Source organism: Acanthochromis polyacanthus, chromosome 6, assembly GCF_021347895.1.
Source record: "Acanthochromis polyacanthus isolate Apoly-LR-REF ecotype Palm Island chromosome 6, KAUST_Apoly_ChrSc, whole genome shotgun sequence".
Taxonomy (NCBI): Eukaryota; Metazoa; Chordata; class Actinopteri; family Pomacentridae; genus Acanthochromis; species Acanthochromis polyacanthus.
In genome coordinates this window covers 35,107,023-35,119,004 of record NC_067118.1, presented here as the reverse complement: position 1 = coordinate 35,119,004, position 11,982 = coordinate 35,107,023, and the positions used below count along the sequence as shown (strand labels likewise).

The 11,982-nt window shown below is 42.4% G+C and overlaps 1 protein-coding gene across 1 annotated transcript; it reads left to right on the top strand.

The window, feature by feature from the left end:
• The first annotated feature begins 88 nt into the window (after positions 1-88).
• rbm10 (RNA binding motif protein 10) lies at positions 89-11,916 on the top strand. The gene is made up of 23 exons (XM_022191808.2): positions 89-218; positions 756-811; positions 889-1,432; positions 1,531-1,701; positions 1,786-1,855; positions 3,272-3,345; positions 4,278-4,364; positions 4,472-4,532; positions 4,636-4,794; positions 5,108-5,268; positions 5,465-5,562; positions 5,857-5,944; positions 6,089-6,293; positions 6,414-6,511; positions 6,609-6,690; positions 6,867-6,958; positions 7,088-7,279; positions 7,686-7,880; positions 8,041-8,097; positions 8,238-8,432; positions 9,070-9,117; positions 9,238-9,293; positions 11,135-11,916. The coding sequence occupies exons 2-23, from the start codon at positions 795-797 to the stop codon at positions 11,223-11,225; spliced, it is 2,841 nt and encodes a 946-aa protein (XP_022047500.2). The 5' UTR covers positions 89-218; positions 756-794; the 3' UTR covers positions 11,226-11,916.
• Positions 11,917-11,982: the final 66 nt, after the last annotated feature.

The following is an 11,982-nucleotide window of genomic DNA, read 5'->3' as shown; positions in this document are numbered from 1 at the left end:
TTTAGGGTTGACCTGTTTGTCTCATCCAATCAGCGTCGACAATGATATGTCCGCTCTCCAGCAACCAATCAAGCACGATTTTCGGAGCTTGGGCCCGCCCTCTCTGAAATGTCTTGCTGTGGCCATTTTACACTTGGTTCCCCTGAAAATAATACACCCTTCTCACCTGGCCTTTAACGTGACGCAAAAAGAACGACTTTTGGTTGCATGTGGAGCTGGTAAGTTTTCCTCCACGTTCACATACGACTGTTCTTTGTGTTTGTAGAGGTTGACATCCGTTGGAGGACCGCGTATGTCCTCGGACTAGCTAGGGAACCTCGGGCTTAAATAGTTAGCTTGGCCGCTAACAGCGATGACCGTCACACGTCATTGTTGAATACTCCTTTTTGGGTAGTAAGGCTGTACTTGTGCATTGCGCACACACAATTTATCCTGAATGGTGATGCAGGGCTGTGCTTGTGTTTGTTTATTTGTTGCTTCAGGCTAGAAGGTTGCATATCAGTGACAGAAGTCAATTCAAAGTTGCAGAAGTGAGTGCATTGTGCAGAAATACAATTTGCAGCTAACCTGGGGAACGCACACTGCATCACTGCCACGAATTCCAGTAGACCTCTTGGGTTCTTCTCTCCGTAAAGTTGTTAATTATAGGATTTGATTCAGCAACAAAGTGTGTGTCTGATCAGTGTGGGCATTGCAGCGTAATTATTTTTCAACTTAAAGCATGTACTTTGTTATTTATTTCAATGACCCAACAGAAAAAGGACAGAGACGAGGAGCTGTGTCAGTGGATCGGCATGGACTATGAGCGAAGGTCAGCTAAACGTTCATTTTCATACCTTTCTTCTGCTTGATTTGTCAGAGCATTGCCTCATATTGTTTTTCGTGTAGGGGTGGGCGAGGTGATCGCATAGGTCGCTATGGCAACACTCACAATGATCACAACTTTCGGGATATGGACTATCGAGGCTATGGCCAAGAGGAGGAAGAGGCAGGTGCAGGATTCGATATGAGGTTGGAGGGCGACCGACCTTATGGCCATGACGAGCAGTCACTGGGTGGCCATGACTTCTCACCAGGTTGTCTCCAAGATCGCCCAGGGTTTCACCAGAGGGGAGATGGCAGAGGGGACATTGGACGTGAGGCCAAAGGGCTCCTGTGGCCACTTTGCTCTCAGTCACAGCCTGATCTGTCCCATCCCATGCTCCAGAGAGAGGAGGAGGGATCCAGACGGGAATTTGAGCAGCTACAGACTGGCCTGCAGGAAAGGGGTCGAGGGAAAGGTGGAAGAGGATTTCCGGAGAACAGCACCCCACTCTCAGGGAGCCGGGAGGGCAACTGGGCTCGTAGTGGTAACCATTCTGACCAGATGGACTTTAATGCGGGAAGACAGAGAGAGGAGGACAGGTTTTCTCGTGGGGCGGGGAAGAGAAGGGTAAGTCACCATAGATCGATTATATTTATAGAGCTACTACAAAAACTGTTAAATTTCTGTATTGGGGTCATTTATTAATTTGAGGCTTATGCATGCAGACTTTTCCAGCAAGGGCGGAGGAGCATGGTTGTGGAAATCCAGGCTCAGACCCACCCCTTGAGGAGCTGGATCAGAGAGACCAGGACTACCGTGCAGATCTAGACCATAACCAGAGGCCCAGCAACATCATAATGCTTCGCATGCTGCCACCCAGTGCCACCGCCAATGAGGTGCCTTTTGTCTCAACAGTGGCATGATGATGCATAGGTCCTGTTGTTTATAGGTTTTAAATTACAATGCTCCGTTGTCCACAGATCCGGGCTCAGCTTCAGGAGCAGGAGATCCAGCCAAGAGAGGTTCGCCTTATGAGGAACAAATCTTCAGGTGAGGACTTCTCCGTTGCCCCATCTTTTTCTGTTCTTTACTCTCCCTCTTTGTGTCAGCCTCATCCACTACCAGCTCTTTCATTTTCATTGCTCTTTCAGGCCACTTTCCCTTGTCTGCTCGGTCTCCTCTATTTTATCAACAAGCATATTCCCTATGCTTTTCCTTCACTCTTACTGTGACTGTCTTTCGCTGTACTCTCTCATCGGGGCAGATGTCTGATGCACACGTTTCTATTTATATACTCTTATACAGAGAAGGCTTTTGCTTAGATTTCTGCTTTGATGCTTTGATCTGCTGGTATCTGTAATCTTGCTAGTGCTCATAGGGCAGCAAAACATCGATGCACGCTTCAAAGCAGAGCCCTATCTATAAATGCCGTTTATGTAAGAATGCATGCATCCAGCCGTAGTCTAAAGGTTTTCGCCTCATAGCTTTAATTTTCCTTTTCACCTTGGCTCTCCTATTGTCTTTGCTCATTCACGATTTTGTCTCATCCATTTTGAAGCGGGTTGTGTATGAGCCAATGAACGTAGTTGACATACTAACACTGTCAAAATTATAAGCAAAACTCGTTTGATTTTATTGTAGCTGTCTGTGTGTGTCTGTAAGTGTTGCAGCTATCTAGGAGCTAGCTCCATCCATACCATCCAGAAGAGCTTGTTTTTTCTAAAGGTTGTCCATTAAGGTCATTGTCTCACAGGCTTTCCACTTTGCTAACTCACTGGTTGTCTGTAAGGTGTGCCATTGTGATACCGGTACACTTACACTCCCTTACACTGCTCTGTCTCTCCTATTCCCAAATCCTTAGTTGTCTGTTTTTAGAACAAGTAACGAGTTAGATGTATTTAAATGATGACCTTTTCTGATGACATTTAGGGGGCATACACAATGTTGTTTCAAAATAGTTCTAAACTTAAATATGTTGTATAATGTGTTTATAGTCATGTATGGACAGGATATGGAGCGTTCAAGATGAAATATCCCACAACAGTGCTACATTGTTCAGACTGCACTCTGACTCTCAGAGTAGCAGAGATGTTTTTGTGTGTGCTTGTGTGTCTGTGTGTGTCTGTCAGTTCTGTTGGTGCCTGGGTGCTTCATCATTCAAAACCAAAGAGCCCAGACTCAGACTGATGAGTGGGTAGGATTCCCTCTGTCTCTGTCTCTCTCCCTCTTTCCTTGACCCTGTTGAGTTACTTGACATTGCGTCCTCCCACCCTTGGAGAGAATTTGACAGTGGCTCTCCAACAGACTGTCAAGTGTGCTGTTTTCAAGGGAGAGAGGAAGCAATGATATATTTTATTAGTGCTGATACAGGGTCTCTCTCCTCTGTACATGAAGCACTAACCCCTCACTGCGTTGTTGTTATGTTGTTGTTGTTGTTCGGTTGCCGTGGCGCTGGGCGGTGTCCAGGTCAGAGCCGAGGATTCGCCTTCGTCGAGTTTAATCTCATACAGGAGGCCACCCGCTGGATGGAGACCAACCAGGTCACTCTCTTCTACACAGACACAAATACACATATATAAATTAATTCAGTGGGACACATGAGTTAGTATCATATACAATCACGTCATGCCGTCATTTGAACATGGAGCATTCCAGGGTAATTTTGATACACAAAGAGAAAAATTATAATTGTCCCTGTAGGAGGTTGGACTTCATACTTTGATGGAAATTGCATCTTTTCTCTCTAAATATACACAATTCCACACACAGGCAAATTCACGTTACATCCTGCTGACATCTGTCTGTCCAAGGCCCAACTACATAATTTTCATAAATGGAGCCTCCCAGTCACATTTGCTCATCATTTGTCCAATCTAACCTCCTCTTTTAATAGAGGACTCCTTTCTTCAGTGACTTGTCTCAGTCTCTTTCCTAAGTTTACAGTGCAACCTCTGGGATAGTATGACGGTGTGAATATAATATCTCACATGGTCTATTGTATGTTGAATCAGAACCAATATCATTTTCTTGTTTTTGAACTTTTCTTATCTGGGTCATCTGTCACTATTACATCTTTAGGATGGAGCTATTGTCTCTTTGGGGAGTGAAGGTGGTGACACTGGGATTGGATGTGTGGAAAACTGTGAAAAGGTTTCCCCTTAAGGGGGGAGGGATGACTCAATTGACCAAAACACACTGTGTCCTTTTATAATGGACACCCACAAACTACATATACACCATCTCAGTCCGTCCGAATTTCCTAAAGCTGAAGGTTGCAGTTCTCTGACCTCTTCTTTCAACTTCAGTTGTTCTCTCTCTCTCTCTTTCTCTCTCTCTTTTCCCCCTCTCTATCTCTTGTCCCTTTAATTCTCTCTCATCTCTTGTGAGATGAAGCCTTTCTATGGCATGCGTGGCCTAATTGTCACTGATAATCATTCTTTGTTCTTCCTCCCTCTCTTTCTTTTTCCTTCAGGGAGTGCTGATGATTCTGGGACAGAGAGTGTCGATGCACTACAGCGACCCTAAACCCCGTGCCAATGAGGACTGGCTCTGCAATAAGGTTGTATGCATTTACACTGCATGACATACATTCTGAAATGATGTGCATCTATATCCATTGCTGCTCATTGATGAAGTCTAACAACACCTCATGTAACATTTTAACAGTGTGGCGTGCAAAACTTTAAAAGAAGAGAGAAGTGCTTCAAATGCAATGTGCCTAAATCAGGTAATCAAATGACTGAACAGCAGTATAACTATTCTTTCTTTCACAAGAAAAACTTCTTGCTTATCATACAGTAGTACACAAATGGTACCTTATGTTTCCACAGAGGCTGAGCTGAAGTTGCCCCTGTTGCAGCGGGATTTGCCTATTGGTCTTCAGAAGGAGGGAGCCCAAGGCTTACTTCCCTTGCCAGCACCCTACCACTCCTCTGGTCCTAGTGTCACCCCGGGGCAAGTTACACAGCAGGCAGATGTTGCCAATGACAGTAAGTCCATGTCTAGACATTTTCCTCACAGTATCAATCTCTTCTAAGACCTTGTATAGAAGGCCTACCATTTCTGCCTAGCTACCTTCTGTTTTGCATTTAATAAATTCTACTAAAGAACAGATTTTTGTGTAGTTTTTCAAACTAAGTTTTATGTGATTAATGGTTGTCTTTCACCATGTTTCGAAATGGTGTTGAAATGCATAGCCATCGTTTGCTATCCAGTTGTGGTCATCATGGACTACTTGGTTTCAAATATTGCTCATCTTGTGTTCAAGAATAGAATTTTCTCTCATTTCTCTTTCTTCAACAGCTCTGATACTTAGGAACCTCGGCCCGCATACTTCAGTGGAAGCCATTTTGTCTGCTTTGGCTCCATTTGCCACTCTTTCTCATTCCAATGTTCGCCTCATCAAGGACAAACACACACACCTCAACAGGGGCTTTGCCTTTTTACAGCTCTCTACAATAGTGGTGAGACACTTGATGGCACACATGCATGAATACTGGATACATGTACTTGTTTCACTAACTTAGGGTGCATTTAGATTAGATTTATCTATTAGCAAAAAATGCTGTTTTTGTCTACTAATGATTTTGAAATTACCTTAATCGCTAACATACATCCACCCACACTTAACTCAAAGGTCTCTTTATGTTTTATCAACAGGAGGCATCTCAGCTGCTTCAGATCTTGCAGGCTCTCCAGCCAGCTCTCTCTATTGACGGAAAGGCTATTGTAGTGGAGTTTGCCAAAGGCTCCAAACGGTAACCACACACACACACCCCCAAACCTGAGTGCAAAACAAACAAAAGCACATTGGACATTATCACTATTGCACAGTAAGTAATAGTGGCTTAAGATTACTCCATGTAACATTAAAACCCAATTTGTTCATGTCATTAAAGTGCATCAGAAGTAGCTTTTGAGAAGATTACCTAAAACGTTTGATAATTGTATAAATAAATTGAGTGCTGTAATTAAGCTGTTGAAATGTGGGTTGCGAGCAAAAGCAAACTAAGATCACTGAAACCTTTTCGTTCTGTTTTTTTCTACTGTAGTGATGTGTTTGTGTCTGATGGTAGCAGAGTGAGTGCTGCTACAGTGGCCAGCACAGCCATCGCAGCTGCACAGTGGGCTGTTACACAGGTAACCTGTCTGACTTGTGACTTGTCATTACAGCAAAGACTACATGTCCTTTAATGTCAAATTGTATGCTCATTATTGTATTCTTGTGTTTTTTTGGTTTTTGCATGATTTAAGAAATCTTTTAAAAATCTCTTTCATTCTCAGACCTCTCAGAATGGATCAAGTGGAGGACAGAGTATAGATACAGCAGTTTATCAGCAGGGGGCAGCAGTAACATACAGTCAGGAGGGGCATGGGTACACTGGGCCGGACAGCACAACTTTCAAGGCCCAGCCAGATACCAGGGTTGTTGCCTTGCCAAGTGCAGGAGCAGCCCTGAATGGAGCATACGCAGGAGGAGCAGCCCCAGGTTGGTGTGACATGTGCTATAAATTTATAATCCTTAAACCATATGATGTCCACAGTTGTATAGAACTTCCTCTTAAGTTATCAGTTCTCTGTTGTCACGTGTGCGCTTACCCACATGCAGCTGGCATTTCATCTGAGACTGCGAAATCTGGATCAGCAGCTGTCACTCATACACAGACTGCTCTCATCACCACAGCTGCAACCACACCAGCCACACAGGTACAACGTCACCATTTGCGTTTCCTTTATGACTTTTGCACTCTGGCATCATACCATGATATTCCATTTTGTTCTTAAGACGTCTGTCTCTTCATAGGTTGAAATAGTAGGAAAACCACAACCAGCTGCTCCCAGCCAACCTGCGACCCCAGGCACTGAGCATGAGCTTCAGCAATATCGTAAGGCTGTGGCCATTTAGGTTCCACACATCTTCAGTAATGATTTGTAATTGATGGAATTTAAAGTACTATGAGTTTGGCGCTGCTGATTAAATGCCAAGCTAACCTTTTATCATCAGTTTAAAATTTATATATTGGAAATCTGGCCCCAAGGTTAATATTGTGTATTTTTGCAGCTTTGCCAGATGTGTCCACATACCAATATGACGAAAGCTCTGGCTACTATTATGACCCATTCACGGGACTCTACTATGACCCCACTTCCCAGGTACAGAGTCCATGGTGCATGCACAGCAATCTAAATATTAAGCTAGCACTTTTCAAGGACACTGTGTGCATGACCTCTTTGTCAACCTTTCTGTCTGGATTTGGATTTGCGTGTCCCTTTGCTTTGCAGTACTACTACAACCCTCACGCTCAACAGTACATGTACTGGGATGGAGAGAAACACACCTACATTCCTGCTGCCAGCCAGTCAAACAATGAAGGAGCTCCGACGACAGATGGTGCAGCCCCTTCAGATTCACCGTTTGCTGTCCCTGGCAGCAAGGAGAAAAAAGATAAACCCAAGAATAAAACTGCTCAACAGGTACTCCACATACTGGATACAAGTTCAAGTACTAACAGAAGAACAAAAAGCTAAATCGACCTATGGAATTCCAGGTTACACTGAGTCATAAAGTTTCTTTGTTTTTTGATTTGATATTTATACAGCTATGTAAAGGATGGATTCATGACCAACCGATTTTATATGTGTGATTTAATATCTCAGTGAATGGACAGCATATCTTTAAAGTATAATTCAGCTTAGATAAAATGTAACAAACTATGGTCATATGTTTGGTTACCTCATGAAGGTAGTATTTATTGCAGAGCTACTGAATTGGAATTCATTGTATTGGTGTTTTGCCATCCCTTCAGTTTGACATTTAATAGTTCCTCTGAGTAATTTTTTTTACAGGCTAACATGTATCTCTTGGGGTTTATATTAATAGATTGCCAAAGATATGGAACGCTGGGCTAAGAGTCTTAATAGACAAAAGGAGAACATGCGTTCTCTCTCTGCATCCCCTGCTGTCGGTTCTACTGCACTTCCCCCTGGGTTTACTCGGGCACCTGGCCACAGCCGCCTGGATGACCACCGAGAATCTGCCAGTGCTGATGCAGGTTATGCTGTTCTGGAGAAAAAGGTGTGTGACCCTGACGTACACACTCGCACATACGTGGCTAAAAACGTCTGTTTACCTTCTGGGCACGAGGGTATTATTACGAGTCACACCTTCAACAAGGGGGATTTGATCCTAAGACATGTCTTGCTACCATCACCAAGTTTTCTTTTCTGTCCTGCAGGGGGCACTGTCTGAACGGCCTCAGATTTTTCTGGACCAGATCCGACAAAGTGCAGAAGTACGGACATGACCACATACCTAATGTGAAAACTGTTCTGGTTTAGTTACTTCATAGTTTCTCCAACATCATATCTTCTTTTTTCTTGCGGTTGGAAATGTAGATGTTATCACTTCCTGATTTTGTGTTTTCTTCTGTAGCAATCGCCTCCTCTACAGCAGGGCCTGGTCCCAGCCTACAGCGGAGAAACTGACAGTGAAGAAGAAGGTGGCGAGAAAGATGAGAAGGAAGGGAGAATGACAGACTGGGTTAAACTGGCATGTCTGCTGTGTAGGAGGCAGTTCCCAAGCAAGGAGGCCCTCATCAGGCACCAGCAGCTTTCTGAACTGCATAAGGTGGTTTAATTAAATCTTACACCATCATACACACTGAGTACATGCTTGATAAGGAGCTTAGGTTCGCTGTTAAGGCTAAATGCCCCACCTGTGGCAGATAACATTTGCATGATTGGAGGCATTTCCTGAGGCTATTCTGTGGCTACCATTGACCTCCTCAAAACTGTAGTTACACATTAGGGCTACAACATTGATGGAGGAACCACACTGGGATTGGAAGCACTGTGATTGGCTGCTTAGGCTTTACTGTGCACATTTCTGATGTTAGCTGAATTGGCTGACAGAGGACAACAAGGAAATTAAGAAAAGACTCTGAGTAAATGTGTCCTTTCCAGTTAGCAAAAATAAGTTGATACTGAAATTGCAAACTTGCTTGCTGTGATCGTCACTCTGTGTGATGGAATCAGCATGAACACAGCAGTTATTATTCAGTAATAAGACTCCGAAATTGAATTCATTCACTCGTTCATCTATTCAAGCTTTATTTATACAAGGCGATTTCACGATAGTAGCTCGACTCAGTTTTGTACTTGTATGTATGCAGGAGCAGAAAACAAAATAGCATCTATAAAATCCAGTTTAATGACATTGCTCTTGTAATCCACCGTAACTTTCACTTCTTTGTCTGTGCACTCAGCAAAACTTGGAGCAGAGAAGAGCTCAGCAAGAAGCTGCAGGCAAAGAGGTTGGTCAAGCTTTAATTTCTGAAGTGGACAACACTGTTTTGAGTACTTATGTTTAGTATTGTCTGAGTGCAATTTGTATTTTTTGTGTTGTTGCCTTATTGTTTCTGTTTATGTTGCAGAGACTATCAGATGGATCTGAACCTCCTGATCCTAAGAGGAGAAAGTTTAGCCCCATGTAAGCAGCACTGATTTCATAAACAGGGTCTTCATTTTGATGTTTTAGAGCTTTTTCAGGTTAGTATTATGAGTAGGGTTGCAAAATTCCGGGAATTTTCAAAGTTGGAAACTTTCCATGGGAATTAACGGGAATATATGGGAATTAACGGGAATTAACGGGAATATATGGGAATTAACGAGAATTAACAGGAATATATGGGAATTAACGGGAATTAACGGGAATATATGGGAATAAATGGGAATAAATCAGAAATTTACAAAATTGAAGGTTGGCCCTTAATAGGGAACTTAAAGGGGAACTTCGTTTTTTTCAACCTGGGGTCTGTTTCTATATGTAATTTCATACATGTGGTTTTGGCGCGAGCTATCGCGTGATTTCGGAACGAGATTTGCTTTCTGGCATCCTGAGATTTGGATACAGACCACAACAAAGTGCGATCGCCAGGTAATGTGGAGGTTTTCGTTCACTTCTCATCTCTAGTATGTTGTGGGACACTCATTGAGACTATCTGAGCCGGTCAGTGTGGGGCAAAAGCACGTTAGGGCGGACTTTGACACGGGGGGGCCAGCTGCCCTATACTTTTCGCTAGCTGAGCTGCTAGCTGAGCTGCTAAGCTGCCTGCCTGGCTAAATACTGGAGCTATGTCAAAAATTCATTTCTCCATCACTCACATGTATGAAATTACATATGGAAACAGACCCCAGGTTGAAAAAAAACCGAAGTTCCCCTTTAAATATAGTTGGGGGGAATATATTGTAGCATAGTCTTGGCTAAAACAACCAGATTTAATGCAAGTACACTCCTCAATCACATGCACACAGCACACTGCTTACTGCAGGGCTATTAGGGCCACACCCCCTACATCAGTTCCTGGAGGGCCACTATCCTGCATGTTTTAGATGTTTCCCTCTTCCAACACACCTGATTCAAATGATCAGGCTCGTTATCAGGCTTCTGCTGAGCTTGATGATAAGCTTATCATTTGAATCAGGTGTGTTGGAAGAGGGAAACATCTAAAACATGCAGGATAGTGGCCCTCCAGGAACTGAGTTTGACACCCCTGCCCTACATGCACTGTGCATTCCTCCATCACATGCACAGGTGATTTCTTGAAGCCTGGAGGCCACACTTTTGAGCTCAAAGCACAAGACTATTGAAGCAACACATTTGAGCCCGCGGACGATATAAAGTCAAGTAAGTTTTGATAATATCATGGGGTAAATATATTTACCCAAGCCCTGTTAACTTGCAAATATTAAATAATAATGTATTAATACAGTGGGGGTGAGTATTTACTCAACATTCATGTTTTGGTTGTTCATTAAAATAATTGTTCATACAAGAATAAAAACTAAAGTTCTACTGAAATAAATCTGCTGAAATGTCATGTTTTTGAATTATTTTGCATGGATGTCTGCTTATGACAAAAAATATTTACATTTATGTTTGGATATGATACAGTTTGTTTAAATTACCCCCAATTTCCAGTTAATTCCCATAAATTCCCAATAATTCCCATGGAAAGTTTCTAATTTGGAATATTTCCAAAATTCCCCAGCTTAACTTCCCATGGAAAGTTTCTGGAAATTTACCAGAAATTTACTGCCCCTTTGCAACCCTAATTATGAGAAACAAATAGTGGATTCCATTTGTCAGGATCTTGTTCTTTCCTCTGACTACATCTATGGATGGGAGTTTTCTTGTTTCTAATTGGTAGGCACTTTAAGACTCCATACAGCACTGCTAATGAACTTCACACCTACAGTGTGTTTCACTATTTCTGCTTAAATATTTGTGTGTGTGTGTGCTCAACATTACTTTGTTTTTTCTCTCTTTAGTGATGGAATCACAGGAACTAGCCTCGGTGCCAGGATGCTGCAGGGAGGTGTGAAAAGGGGACTTCTATTGCGTAATATGCAAGTGGAATGACCCTCTCGCCCCTTGAACTTCCTGAGCAAGGAAGGACAAAGACAGACCCAGCACGCAACACTTCAACGTTAACATTATAGATATCTGTATGAAAACCTTTATTTTGGTTTGACATTAGAATTACCTCAACAATGGTAATACTCAGTGGTAATAATCTTATGAACTGATCCTGTAGCAGTAGATGTCAGGATATTGCACAGATTGCACCTTTTTGCTTGCTTCTGGAATGATGCAGTTTTGAGTTCTCAGAGCTTGTGTGTGATAAACAAATTTTATGTGGTTGGGAAACATTTGCTGTTCAAGAGAAAGATCAGTACAGATCTTTTTGTCGGCAAATGGGATTTTCTAATATTACTGTCTATGCACCATAGATTTTTTTTTTTAATTTAATGCTGTATGCCTTGTCATTCAGTGAATGACTAATATGGGCATGAACTGTGTACATTTTAGAAAGAGCACTTTTATACAATGGTGGGAGATAAGAGACTGTGGCCTCATGAACTGGGCATAGTCACTAACACTAGTGTGTAGGTGTAAGTGTCTCAGTTTATCATATAGCAGGTATGAATTCACAATGTAATACATACTTATCTTTGGAGAAAGTTATTTTTTATTTCTGTGTTTGTCCATTAATGTGATTGTGTTCCATCAAGCTAATGTAAAATAATTCTAAATAACACATTTTCATCAATATCGACTGATGTGTTGTGTGGGGAGACCAGTCAACAGTAGCGGATATTTCAACATTTTAACTTGA